The sequence below is a fragment of the Meleagris gallopavo genome, chromosome 2 (genome assembly GCF_000146605.3).
Source record: "Meleagris gallopavo isolate NT-WF06-2002-E0010 breed Aviagen turkey brand Nicholas breeding stock chromosome 2, Turkey_5.1, whole genome shotgun sequence".
Taxonomy (NCBI): domain Eukaryota; kingdom Metazoa; phylum Chordata; class Aves; order Galliformes; family Phasianidae; genus Meleagris; species Meleagris gallopavo.
Window position 1 is genome coordinate 8073644 of NC_015012.2, and position 14673 is coordinate 8088316.

Consider the following 14673-nt stretch of genomic DNA (forward strand, 5'->3'; position numbering starts at 1 on the left):
AAGAAGGATGTGCCATTCAGAGTATTGTTAGTGAAGCAAGAATATACTATTCTCAAATGAAGATCTACGCTGAACCTCTAGAAAAGCTTATTCTTTATTATATAGGTAAAAGGATTGAGAAAGTAAATTGAATAGGATTTCTCTAGCTGATAAACGTCCACAAAAGCAAACTTGTTGCCTGTAAGGAGATTAATGGAGGTCCTCCTGAGAACAGAAAAGTTTTGCAACAGTTTACATTTGCTTCTACGGGTGTTATACGGCCATACACACATGGACCTCCTGCACGAATATTTGTGCACAAAATTCATGACATGGAAAGAAAAACTCGGAAGATGCAACTTGAGAACTCTGGAAGATACTCTAAGAAGTCACCCCATTGAGTTGTGAAAGAAGAGTCAGGTCAGATTTCCCAATGCCAACACACTTCAAGTCATCACAGAAAAGGACCACAATGATCATCTGGTTCCAACCCCCTGCTATGTGCAGGGTCGCCAACCAGCAGACCAGGCTGCCCAGAGCCACATCCAGCCTGGCCTTGAATGCCTCCAGGGATGGGGCATCCACAACCTCCTTGGACAACCTGTTCCACTGCGTCACCACCCTCTGTGTGAAAAACTTCCTCTTAATATCTAACCTAAACCTCCCTTGTCTCAGTTTAAAACCATTCCCCCTTGTCCTATCACTATCCACCCTCATAAACAGCCGTTCCCCCTCCTGTTTATAAGCTCCCTTCACATACTGGAAGGCCACAATGAGGTCTCCCCAGAGCCTTCTGTTCTCCAAGCTAAACAAGCCAAGGTACCTCAATCTTTCCTCGTAGGAGAGGTGCTCCAGCCCTCTGATCATCTCAATGGTCCTCCTCCTCCAAGAGCTCCACGTCCTTCCTGTACTGGAGGCCCCAGGCCTGGACGCAGCACTGCAGATGGGGCCTCACAGAGCTGAGTACAGGGGGACAATCACCTCCCTTTCTCTGCTGGCCACCCCTTCTTAATGCAGCCCAGAACACAGCTGGCCTGCTGGGCTGCAAGCGTACGCAGCTGGCTCACGTCCAGTTTCTCATCCACCAGGGCCCCCAAGTCCTTCTCCGCAGGGCTGCTCTCAAGGAGATGTTCCCCTCATTTGTATAAAAACCTGGGATTGCCCTGACCCAAGTGCAGCACCCTGCACTTGGCGTTGTTGAACCTCATTAGGTTTTCATGGGCCCACTTCCCCAGCCTGTCCAGATCCCTTTGGATGGCTTCCCATCCTTGTAATGTATTGACTGCACCGCTCAGCTCGGTGACTTGAAACTTCACTACACTTAGAAGAGAGCTCTTCACACAGACATCCCAAAATAAATTAGTTATTTGACAAGTGAGCAGTCTCCTTCATAAACCTAGCTTACATCCAGTTTATTTCATGTTGTAGTTACACCATTCAAATACAGGACCTCCTATCTCAACATATTCCATACCCCAGTACATTTTCCTACTACTTGTGCAGCTAAGACAGGCATCCAGGTAGCAGCGCAATATTTAAATAATCAGCTCAATTCTTCAACAATGCACCTCCATTTAACATTTCAAAAGCAAAACTATGATTTGATGACTATGCTACTGCTCTCCATGCTGTTATTTTAACAAAGGCATAGAGGGAAAGGATTTTTTGCACCCAGCCCTTTGCACATGGATAATCCATCCAGCAGAAAAGACCTCCCATGCAAGAGAGCTTTCCTCTCAGGAACCTTCCAGTAAAGGTGGTAGAAGTTTCCCTCTATGATTATTCACTCAAGAAAGTCTATATAACTGAATATACGTACAGTTGTAATCAGAAAATTTTACCTTCTGATTTAATGGCGATATAGTGTCTGTTGCAGAATCAATGGGAAAGATCTGGACCTTCTGCTCAGTATATGTATGAAAATTCAGAAGAGCTGTTACAATTTCTTGTACGAAAGACAATGCCTGGCCAGCAAGGTCTCGCAACTTGAGCTGTAAAAACAGTTACAAAAATGACTGTATGACATGAATCTATTTAAATACAAAAACATTCTACGTTTAGACACAAAAGGCTATGACTTCTTTCCTTCTAGTTCAACCTACAGCACAAAAGCAATCATTTATAACTTTCTTTAAAAGTATTTTAATATACCACAACACAATTTAGAAGCGCATGTTTTTCTTTGATAAATTGTATTCCATACAACAGATGATGCTTGCTTTTGCTCTACTGCTCAAACTATGGGCCATAAGAAAAATTACAGTTACTATAATGACAGACTTCTAAAGATCAATAGATTAATTACTGATGACAGCTCAGTTCTGTAAACATGGCAACACCGAGAAGTTTATAATAACTTGCTGTAAGGAAGCTTAACTAGGTACTGGAAAAACAATGGGATAAATGAATGCTTATTCTGTTCAGTAGAACTCAATTCTCCCACCTGGACAGAACTGAGCTGCTGCTCTCATTAGGCTGTTCTTTACTTTTATTGCAGTAGAAAGGTATCTGAGAAACAAATTCAAAATGGAGCAGTGCAAAAAAAAAAAAAACAAACCACAAAGGCAGTGAAGAAGAAAACCATGCTCTACTGTGGATATAAAAGACAGAATAGTATGACTGCAGACAAGAATGAATTATTCTTCAGTGATGATGTATTCAATGAAGTATTAAATGAAGTGAATCTAGACTGTGGATCAGGTTTAGGGGGCAAATAACAGTTATTATACTCAGTTTGTGTATGTCAATTAGTTATGCAAGGAAGGAAAGCAGACCACTATACTTTTTTTGCTGTCTTTTATGCTGCAGCCAGCGCTTCTACAATAGAATGGCACAGAATCATAAAAATCTGTCCCAGAACATTTTCAAAACTGCAGACCATTAAACGTGAAGTTCTCTCACAAAGGATAACCACACAACAGTAAAGGGATAAACTCCGTGCAATTATTCAGATTTTTTCTAGTACTCAGCAACAGGCTGAATTAAGACCATTTCCATCACATAACTGTACAGCAGGTTGCCATTTCTCAGTGCAGACTTATGAGGAACAGGGTCACTTACAGACATATCTCCAAGAAAAGGAGAAAGCAGCTATTTGAAACCCTTCTACAGAGAAACATGAATGCACTACCTCAAAGATTCTAGCTATACAAGTTGGACTAACCACCTTCTCTGCATCATGGAGTCCATCCTCATTGGTAGCACAGCAGCACAGTCAGTACTGACATCAAAGTACCTCATTTACTCCAGTTAAATCTCTAATAGATACAGAAATTCACACAGTACTATGGTGCATTTTTGAATATAGAACAAATAGTCTTCCCAAGGAAGTTGATGATATTACAGTAATGAACTCAAACTGTTTGAAGTCATTTACTAATATTTAAATGATCAAGGGGAATTTGGCTGCAATAAAAAGTGACTTGTCTAGAAGTATTTCATAAAATGCAGGTGTATCAAAATTACACAATTTATTCCTTGTATTGACTACAAACAATGACAAGTAATATTAACTAATATAGTATTCTAGTGTACAACAATGCATTTTACAAACCAAAACATTCTTTGGAGCTCCAGTAATGCAACTACAGAAGCTGACTTTCAGCGAAGTGGAATTTAAAGTAACAAAACTTTCTTTTTTCAACAAGAAGTTTAAATCCTCTAAACTAAAGCATCTTTAAAAATAAAATGTTAAATTTTAAACAATGCAAGTTGGCACTGTAAAAAAAAGAATATTTCATGTAACTTCTACTAAAGAAATACTTAGGCCTTTTTACCACTCTTCCTATGGAGGTATAATTGAATTAAAACCTACAACAATCACCATCCAGGAGCTAATGGACTAGGTCTAGGTCAGGGTGAGATGAGCAGTTAAGTATTAATAACCCAAGAGAAAAGCATCTTTAAGAAGTGCAGCGGCTTTGTGGATAGAAGTTTTCTTGGAGTGCCAAGTAAGACAGGCCATCTTCTGCCATTTTGGGTTGTGAAAATGGCTGGTTTTATTCAATATCTGTGTAGAAAGTTACTTCTTTACATATGAAGTCCCAAGAAGTGCTTACCTGATATCTTCTGTTGTGCAATGGTACATTCAGAGCATTGTACCGATTAGATCCTACAGGGCAGAAATTGAGATATGTACTTATTAAAACACTTTTTTTTTTTTAAAGGAAAAAACATTTATCAGTTTACAGCAAATGAAAATTTCATTGCAGTAACATTATAGTTTGTGTAAGTAATAACTAGAAATTGGAAGAACTGATTTAATGAGATTGGACTAATCACTGTCCTTCAAGAATTGTTACTATGACTAAGTGGAGAGAAAGTATTTCCATGCTTGCCTTTTAAAAGTCTGATTTAAATACCTGAACACCCTAAATTTGATAGGAAACCTAAGAAACTTCTTGCACAGAAAAGCAGTATTTTTTACTAAGTGAGAAGTGTTTTTAAAAACATCCCTACAAAATTTAAGATCTGCAAATTTCAGTTACATCATAGCAACTGTCGAATAAGATTGATGTATTCTTCCCACTGTTTGTGTGCTCTAAAAAGCTCCTCTATCTACACAATTTGTTGATAGTTTAGAATAAGATCTACTCTCCCTATATTTCAGGCTTTGTTTCAGCTATAGAGCACTTGGAACGATTAGTCAAATAACAAATGCACACACTTTTATGAAGAGGCAGAGGGATATTTATACCCAGTGAACAGCTTACAAAGCCTAAGTACTTAAAGAGAAACAGATCCATTCCCAATTAAATGCAATAAGCACCACTTTAGTTTAAATGGGCACACAAAGAAAACTTACAGATTCTTACTCTTTTTTCCTGTTATTCACAATGGAATCCATAGCAAATAAACATTTCCTAACTTTCTCTCATTCTTCTGTCGCTTAAGAGCTTTCCATTCCTGCAGCATTTTCTACACAAGCAAAAGTGTGCTATGTGATCATGGCAGTTGAGTAAGCAGATAAATTACTTGCATCAAAGTTCTTGCTACAAGGACAACCACCTGTAGATATCAGCCAAAGCAGGCAGAGAAGCATAAACAAAAAGACAGTAGGCAAAGCTCCCTACTTTGAGAGGAATGAAGGGAAAAAAAGGGATATCAACTGAAAGCACTGATATATGAGCATATTATGCTGTATGAGGGTCAACGTTTTCTAAAGAGAAGGATCTGTTTATTTCTTTATTTTTTTCCCCCCAAGCCAAGACTCACTGGATTGCCAGCACAGAACCTGGATGGCTCATTCTGCAGCACCCAGCCAGATCAGCTTTTAGAGAATTGAAGACTATTTTGAACATTTTTCACAGAGCTTAGAACCTCATGAAAATGCAAAAGCTTCTACCAGTAAAATCTATAAGAAAGACAACAAACAGCCTACTGTTGCTTTTCCAAACTATCTTACCAAAACCAGCTTTTTGACTATTCCAGATCCTCCTGCTTCCACTGCCAGAAGGGTAGAGACTGACATATGCTTAAGTACAACCTCATTTTCAAGCTATTGAAAACAGCACCCAACACTGATCTTGCACATATTGGTTTTGGTGCCAAAATAGCCCTTCAGGTCAAAAGTCCCTGTTCAAAAAAAAAATCAAAGTATCTTTTCCTTGGAAATATGAGTGAGCTCAAGATAAAAGATGAGTAAGTAGTAATCTGTTTTCTAATCAGAGATGAGAAATGTGACAGACTTCCCACAAAGCACAGATCACTACTTAAGCAACATATTTCCATAGCTACTAGCTTATCTTTGGTTTAATAGGACTGTAAATACAATCTGACAGTAACATCCCTTGAGATGAAAACCTAAAGAAGTGAAGAAACTTTCATCTTTCACAATACTGTCAACACTAAGCAACACAAGCAGTAAGTTACTGAAAAAACCTTTTAAAGTTTCAATTTTCATTTTATATGTAACACTTGATATTTTAAGGTCACTAAACAAGAAGATGGATGTCATCACAGCATGGTTTGGGTTGGAAGGGACCTCTAAGAATACAAAGTAGCACCAGATACCTGTTTAGATGCCCAACTTTTCTTACAATTAATGTATTTTAATTCTTACAGTGCATTTCCTCCAGATGAATACCCAAAAGTAAAGAGGGCTAAAAAAGTGTACACCAAGGCAATACGTACTTGTGTCATTAAAAGGTACTTTTTCATTGATTATGCATAGAGATTCTTCCAGTCTACTGCCCAAAGCTGCTTGAAGATTCTTTAACTGTTGCTGACTAAATAACAGAACAAAAACAAACACAGAAAAAAGCACCACATATACACTGTAAAACTTTAAAAGTTAATCTGTTTCACCACCACCTTAGCTCAACTAAGCAACCCTTGAGTGCACAGGATATGTCTCTCTCTGATGTCAGAAAGAAGAGAGTTACAGTCATCCTCTCTCCTTTGTGTCACATTTACAATACGTGAACGTATTTTAATCATTAACAAACACACTGAAAGATGCAAAAAACGCTGTAAATCCCAAATTCCATTCTCAAGTTACTTCAAAGTTGATCTTTACATTATTGTCCAGTTAGTGTGTGTTGTATAAAAATATTATTTCCTACTAAAATTTGAATGGGAATGCAAGAGGGCCTTCATGTTAGCTAACACATACTTGTTATGGTATTTCAACATACAAGGAGTGAAATGCTGACAATTCAGTAAATCACCACATCATCATTAGAAGTATCTTGAGAGCTTTTCAAAGCCCGGTATGTTAGCATTTTTTACCATAGCACTTGTTCTCACAAGACCTTGCAAATTGTTCTGATACATTCTGAAGCAGTTTTTCCTTAGATCTGCTTCACTTGCATCTGATTGCATACAGAGAGGCAAATCTGAGTTATTATGACTATTAATATCTCTAGGATAGAGACAAACAGTAAACTATTCCAGCACTGTATACAAAGACTGAGTATTTATTTTTCAGACCAAAATTCTACACCTTACCCAACTTAGGCCCTCAAAATCTTCAATGTTTTGTTTCCAGTTTGACATCTAGAACTGCTGCACATATATTGGAGGGTAGGAGGAAGGTGTCAAAACAATAGTTTGCTTTTTCTTTTAAAAAAACATTGAAATGGAATTTTATCAGGACTGATAAAGCATCCAAATACACAAACAATATATGGAGAAACCACCCAGTAAGGAGCTCATGCACATTAACAAAGATCTTTATTGAAGAACAGACCCAAAATTGCATAGAAACTATATAATATGAAATATGGTAGCATTCAGCACGACAGAAAAACTCAGACAAATTGCAGAAGTACAGATGTTTCCCTCTTATAATATAAAGGAATGGCTTATAAATTATTTGATAAGTTTTGCTTTACATTTTGCCCTTTAATTTCCTAGGCATGCAGACTGTCAAGCATTATATCCCTCGCTTTTCTAGGCCAAAGCTTGGATCTAAAAGGAAAAGGAAAAGGATACCTTCCACCGAAAAGCTGGGGAAAATATAAGATCAGTGCTTCCATGAAGGAATATTAAAATAATGATCTGTTGAGCACTGGACATAATGGCTGAAATCACTAAGTATCAGGCTTTATTCTTATGAGGCTCCCTTCTTAAAGAGTAGGGACAATTTCTTACAATGACATTAATTAGCCAGTCAGACACAACAGATATGCTTTAAATTAAAAGTAGATTAGGACAGTGCTTTTCTTTTTTTTTTTTTTTTCAACTTCTCTTAAAATAATCCCCAAAAACTGCAAACAAGCTGCAGTAATACACAGCTTTTATCATCTTTTAAAAGTCATTCACAGGTGAATTCACAATGACCGTTTAATCAGAGTTAGTAGAATTCAAGTACCTTTATATCTGCCAAAATAACACATACACTTCCAAGATTACTATTGCATGGAAGTTTTTCATTTGACCACTGAACATTAGTATGCATTTTATCCATCTCAATAAAGATCTATATGGCAACTCTTTTTTTTTTTTAATCTAAATGCACCACAATAAGGAACTTCAGAGAAATACACCCGAACTTCTGGCCCACAATCTAACGTCCCGTTTTTCACAACTTGTCTTCAATACAATAAGACTATTCTAAACTAGCAATAGAATCCTTTAGTCAAAAAAAAACTAAGACCCAAAAAAAAAAAAAAACAAAAACCCACACCTCCAAACATTCTAGCTGAGTGTTCTAACCTGAAAAAAAAAAAAGCTACTGTTCAGGAGGCAATGGAGGGAGGAAGTGGGTAGAACAAGAGAGAATTCTTAAAGTTCCTTAGTTGGGTTGCCTTGGTATCTTACATAAGTTTTCTGAGTTTATTTGTTGTTGTTTGTTTCCCCCTTCCCCCCTCCCTCCATGTGCAGCTTTTAAAAACTCCTATTTTAGCTTCATGCAAGTTCAGTAGCTCCTTTACAGTTTATAGTGTTCAACTACAAGCACTCATCTACTTCACAGCTACCTAAAACGTTCCGGCAGACAAAATCGTTTAATAAGAGCTGCCTCTGGATCTGATTGTCTGGTCACACACAGAACGAAGAGGTCAAACCTGCACCATCTTGGTAATATGCTGTTGCCTCGTATTTTCTGTTTATCAACTTTTTTTTTTTTTAAACATTATCACTCTTTAAAAGTAATCAAGTCAATCTTTTAAACCAAGTTGTCGTTATATTAAATAAGAACACTTACCATTCTTCGGTTCGAAGCCTACAGTCCTTAGCTTCTCTTTCTAGTGTCTGAGACTTGATCTTTATGCAAGAAGATAATCTCACAATGTAATTACTGACAGAGCAAAATATTTCAATACTTTTTAAACTCAGCATGTAACAGAAAAGCTCCTTACTTCCAATCTGGATTTATCATTCTGCAGCTTTTCAATGGTATCCGTGTATTTCCTTGTTAAGCTGTCCACTACAGCTTGATGCTGGGCAGCATCAGTTTCCAGAACTTCCAGTTTAGTTCTCAGCTCTGCTTCTAAACGTTTATGCTGCTCATCTGCTTCAAAGTACTAAAGCAAAAAAAAGAACCTTGCGTAAGTCTCATTCACTGCAGAATCTAGTTCTGAGTTACACTAACATTCAGTTTCAAAACAAGTACAAGCAGAAATTCTATGTTGTTGTTTACAGAAAAAAATATTCAGGAGCCAAGTACTTTCTGCTTACCAAAATATCTGTAATATCAAACACTTAAAATCTTACTGGTGGAATTTAGGGAAATTAAACTTGAACCACAAAGTTTTCTGCTCACATTTTTAAAACAAAGTGAAATGTATTCTTGACTCAATGATGGCAATTTGCAGAAGACACATTAAGCTTCAAAACTGTTAGTGAATCTAGAAGTTTCCAAATCAGTACGAGCTGCATGACTACTTCCAGTAGATTTTCACCTTTTAGTGACAGCTAATTTAAGTGAGAAGAACATCGTTATACGAAATATTTCATACATGGTCTTCAGAACGTGAAGTCAAGATACTTTGTTTGACAGGGGAACATATTGCACATAAGCACACTACGTTTTTAGGTGCTGTTTTATTCTCTTCATCATTGTTTGTGTGACTAGTTTTATCAACTAAAAAAAGACTAAAATCTTACAAGTATATGCAGTCGTTCATTCTCTTCTATCTTCTTCTGAAGATCCTCATTGAAGACACTTTTTTGCTCTTGACTCAACTGAGATGAAGATTCTGCACTTTTCTAAAGGAAAACAGATGCACGCATTATTCCCATGTATGTGGAGGTATCCCAAAGCACAATCTCATGTGTCTGAAAATGCTTTGCAATCACTGATTTCCAACAGAAGCACATGAATATGTATTCCACTGAAACAAACATCTCTAACACCACACAATATTGCACACAGCATTAGCTTAAAAGCAGTGCTTTTTCCTTCACGCTGTTTTTGCTGTGCTGTAGTAGAATGCTCTTTTAGTGAGGACTCAGGAAGCCTCTACACAGACTTCATGTTCACTCTCATGAAATGGTTTCTATAGCAGGTTCAGATTTGACATTATTTGAATCTCGCATGATTCCAAGCAGTCAGTAACATTAAAATCTATGCTTACTTTGTTCCAGGAGCTACATATAAGGCACGTTTCCCCCATCAAGCACCCATGTTTAAGCTGGCCTGGTCATATGAGAATGAGGAACAATCACAGGAAGCACTCTACACTGCCACCGAATAGTGCAAAGTGGCACAGGAGAGCACAAAGACTACAAACTAGGACACCTGAAACACAAGTATATGTTCCCCTCTTTTTAAAAGGGCTGCGGTCTGACACAAATCATCCATCAGAAACTATCTAAATAGATCTAGATGCAATCTACTTCGTCTCCCATCAGCAATAATCATAAGGATGACATGGAATTTTGTAGACTTATATTCAATAGAACGTACTCAGAAAGACCCAACAGGTAAAACTACCTTTTAGATATGTTCCATTTAATATAAAGCCGCCTTACAATAATACAGAACTAGGCATTCTGGCAGTTGAATATGAAAGGAAAAAAAAAGTCAGTGGTAATGGCTCACAAAGCTCTTCAAACCATGCTGAGATCCTTCCAAATTTGGAAATGTCTAACGAAGCTATAGGTAACATAACTTAGGTAACATAACTTGAAATAAGAAAAGGACCGAACTGCATTTTGAAGAGTCTACTGTGGTTAATAGCTTAAATCAGAGGCACTACACTTGCCAAGCAAGCAGATAACAATGCAAAGGTGTTTAGGGAAAAGAAAGGAAGATGAGCATATCATTAATCAGTTGAGTGACTTCTTTAACATCATATTGCCCATTTTGAGGGATACCCAAAGAGATGAGATGACCAAAGATTTTTTTCCCGAAAAGAATCATGACACTATCAAAGGATGCCTGAGGAAATTATTCAAGTCCAGACACACCACCTCTGAAATTCTGATATTACCTACAAAAGACGTAACCAGTCTTAGACATCTGAAGAACGTGCTAGAACCAGATTTGATCAGCACACATTCTGACAAAGAAAGATCTCAGCCCTGAAATTATTCTGCCATTTTAATACAATATAAGGAGAACTAGCTAAGAACTTAGACTTCATATAAGAGGCTATCACAAATTCTACAGTCTAAGGCTGAAGAGTTACACACCAAAATGACAGCACAAAGCAGCAGGAAACAGAGTTAAAAAAGACAGCCAGTTTCCATCATAACAGAAGATTAATCACAGAGCACCAAGATCTTCCTCAGCCATTTAAACATTTAATAAATATCTCAAAAGGGAAATGGCAATTCAGCATCAGCTAGCAGACACACTAGAAAGAGAAGTGAAGAGCTACTTCACAATATATGTATAACTAACTGGAAATTTTCACTAACGTGCCAGTTAGCAGCTAAAGTTCTGACAAGAACATACAGCTAAAGTCCTAATATAACAACTGTTGTTAGAAATCAGGATGAAACACTGACAGTCAATTGAGAGATCTGCTAAGCAAACTGTTTGCATCTTTAGCACGTACCTTGTTCTTCTTGCCCCTAGTTTCACTTAACGAAAGTTCATCTTGAAGTAACTCCACCCGTTTGGCAAGCTGCTGATTTCGAAAGGTCAGGCTGTCCATTTCTTGTTGCAATTTTCTCAGTGATTGGTCCTTCATCTTCAATTGCTCCTTGGTGATGAAAAAGTCCAATAAAAAAAAAAGTTATTTTAATAAAAAAAATATCAAAAGAACTAATTAAAAATAGTCTTTCTTCCATATTTGAACAGTGACAAGAAAAAAAAACACTGTTCCTAAACTAAAAAACATTCTACTTCCTTTAGCTGCCTGCAGATCACTCTCAAGTAGATACTTAATTCTATAAACTAACCATTAAGAAGCAACCTTCCGCTTTCACAATACCAGCACCTGCACAGAACAATGAACACAGCAGCCACAGAACAGAAGCTCTTACTAAACTAATACCTTTATTTTTCTCGTCATAATACTAAGTTCAAAAAACCTTCCATTCATCTATTTTGCCACAGCTTAATACATTTGACATGAGCAGTTTTTGGAGATTACCTTCAGAGATGCAGAGTTTGCTTGCTCATCCACAACCCCCTTTTTCAATACTTGGTTCTGAGCTCGAAGCTGAAAAGTAAAGAGATGCCATTAACTATGCAGGACAACCAAACAAAAGCCACTCACTAGGATGTGCATAAAACATCATATACTTTCATGACAGCACTAGATGTGCATGCTCCTTAAAGCATTCTGTTCAAGAAGGTAGTTCCAGGCAGAAAAGTTGTACCAAATTTGTATCCTGAACTGACAAGAAACAAGATGTTATTTTACCAGCTGAACTTCCTGAGTCAAGTAGAATATAATACTTACTATCATGAAGATTAGTAACTAAGATACAGTTAAGGTTTCAAGAACTGTAAACAGCTAAGGAAAAGTTGCAATTCTTGCTTGGATTCATTGCTACTTCTGCTTCTTCTCCCCTTAGCTGTCTATGACATTCAGAGAAGCTCAGAACAAACAGTTAAAATCTCTTTCAAGAAGAGCTAAGCTATACTTTAAGGAAAAATATATATTACCAGTGACAGCAAATAATCCAGAGAGCAGCTTGACAAACAGCTGAAGAAAATATAACAAAGCATACAAGAAGTCCTCTCAGACTTTCTTATGAAGTTTACATATCTGAGCTACAAATCACTAAGGTGAGATATAACACTCAAGAAGACTCTTCCCCAGTCACTTCACGGAGTACCTCTACCCTGTGGCAGTAAGGATACCAACAGCATCAGCTTCCCATTTCTTGATGATTGCTTGAATCCTGGTTTCTTTCTTCAATGGTAGTTTGTATTCATTTGATATGTTTTAGTCCAGCTGTTACAGATACAAATTAAAGGGGTTTGTATTGTCTTGGGAACACCTCTGGCAGAAGCATAAAAGGCAAGATTCAATGTGAATCAGCAACAGCACAGCTTCTCTGATGACTGAATATACTTCAAAAGGTCAAAACCCAATTGACATTACTAAACACAGGCTTTCACCCTTCAGTATTCCCATTGTGTTGCTAGGGCATCACAAAGGTAAGAGAAGAAACTTGCAAGAGCACCAGAGACTTCCAAGCACAGGGTGTCCCAGCAAGAAGAAGCAGTGCAGTAGCTTTCAGTTCCTCTTTCTGACACAGCCACTAAGGCAGCAACATGTGAGATGCAGAGATGAAACAGAATGAACTCGCTCAACTGTGCTGCATCAAGTTCACTACGCTGAAGTGCAATCCACCAAAAGCTGTCACAGGTTGAAAGCTCTCCAACTACTGCTTCAATTAAAGCTGTGTGAGAGAACAAGAAGCTGTAACTCAAAGGGAAGAAAAGTGTGAGAACACAGATCCTTCTTCTGGACTGCTCTGAACTGAGAGGGAAAGTTATCTTTTGCCAGATATTTCCCTTATCACTTTGTGAATCTATTAAGCTCTTGTCTGCCCTATTCCCTGGCTTCCATAGCACAATCAGTGAACAGACACAGCTTTACAGATCTACTCTTCTCTTGCACCTGCACACAATAAGCCACCAACTCTCCAACTGATTACTTGCATGAAATGAGTTACCTGGAAAGGTGATCCCACAGCATTCTGGGGCTGTTCAGCAAGAAGTGGAATAGGAATAAAAAATAGTTCCCATAGAGATCCCTTGGAACATTTGCAGGCTGACAGTTGCAAGACAAAGTTAAAAGAATACTTCTGGGCAACACGAATTTAGAAGAGAGAGGATCCAGTAGCTGAAATATTCCAAAGCTATAGTCAGAAGGTCCACATAGCAAAGTAATTAAGCAGCAAAGTCCCCTAGTTACCTTATCTGAGCCATATTTAATGTCCAGGGTACATCAGAACCACTGTAGAAAGCAACAAGAAATATGAACAGACAACAGCTGCAACAGACAAAACCCCAAAGTCAGTTCAGTTTCCTAGTGTTCCCACAAGGTGAGTTTAAGAAATACTTATCTATCTGTGAACAATTTAGACTCTGTACAGTCATTTACAGCAGTTCCAAGGAGAACAGTATTTAATGTGTTATTCTGTAATCTTGAGAAAGGTGCCAAATACAGTCAGTGTCTTGTGCCAAGCCCTTTCTGATGTAGAAACACACAAAAGTTAAGTGCTGACTTTCTTTCTCAAGGTTGTAGAAAAACTATGACATTCAAAACCAAAGTTTCATCATCTTTTCAGTGTGCAGAGAGAAGAGCTTTGGATTAACCACGACTCCCACCATCCAGGAAATCATTTCAAATGCACTGGGAAAAAAAAAGCACTTTCTCCTGTTGGACAGATGTCTTTGCAAACACTTCTGTAAGCAGTACAAGAAACAAGAAGCAGTCAGTCACCTCAGACAGCTGCAGAAGGATGGGAACAGGGGTAGGACAGGTGTGAAGTCGAGCATCCTCACCGCCAAGAGGCTGCAACACCCCTGTGAGCACCCCTACTGCCTATCCACCAGTCCGAGCAAACTCAGCTGCAGGTAAGAGCAGCACAAACACACACTCAAGAAGACGGCTAAGCCTCACACCTGACTACGAAATGAAAAGCCAAGAAAAAGCAGACTCAACTCGCCTCCCCAGCGCAGCAGAACCACCTGCTTGTCGCACAGATGCTCTGCAGACGAGCCCACCTCTTCTCACCGCGGTTTGACCAGCCGGCAGGCGGCACCACCGCGCTCCGCCCGCGTCTGCAAATCCACACCCCCAGCCTGCCCAAGTGTGCCCTCTCCTCACAAACAGGCGA

The 14673-nt window shown here is 38.3% G+C and overlaps 1 protein-coding gene across 6 annotated transcripts in view; it reads right to left on the reverse strand.

The window, feature by feature from the left end:
* The window catches only part of PPP1R21 (protein phosphatase 1 regulatory subunit 21), a 29028-nt gene extending 14416 nt beyond the window's left edge, over positions 1 to 14612 (reverse strand). Inside the window, exons 1-11 of one of the 6 annotated variants that reach the window (XM_010706473.3) lie at positions 13746 to 14612; positions 12683 to 12776; positions 12485 to 12592; positions 11967 to 12035; positions 11427 to 11573; positions 9529 to 9630; positions 8781 to 8945; positions 8627 to 8685; positions 6112 to 6206; positions 4038 to 4090; positions 1821 to 1970 (exon numbers count right to left, since the gene is read on the reverse strand). In XM_010706473.3, the coding sequence (XP_010704775.1) occupies positions 1821 to 1970; positions 4038 to 4090; positions 6112 to 6206; positions 8627 to 8685; positions 8781 to 8945; positions 9529 to 9630; positions 11427 to 11573; positions 11967 to 12035; positions 12485 to 12592; positions 12683 to 12691 (957 nt within the window). In that variant the 5' untranslated portion in view covers positions 12692 to 12776; positions 13746 to 14612. Of the gene's footprint in view, positions 1 to 1820; positions 1971 to 4037; positions 4091 to 6111; positions 6207 to 8626; positions 8686 to 8780; positions 8946 to 9528; positions 9631 to 11426; positions 11574 to 11966; positions 12036 to 12118; positions 12258 to 12278; positions 12300 to 12484; positions 12593 to 12657; positions 13722 to 13745 lie in introns of those variants that run through there. The other 5 variants (XM_010706472.3, XM_010706477.3, XM_010706476.3 and 2 more) reach the window with 5 other exon arrangements.
* Between the last annotated feature and the right edge of the window lie 61 nt (positions 14613 to 14673).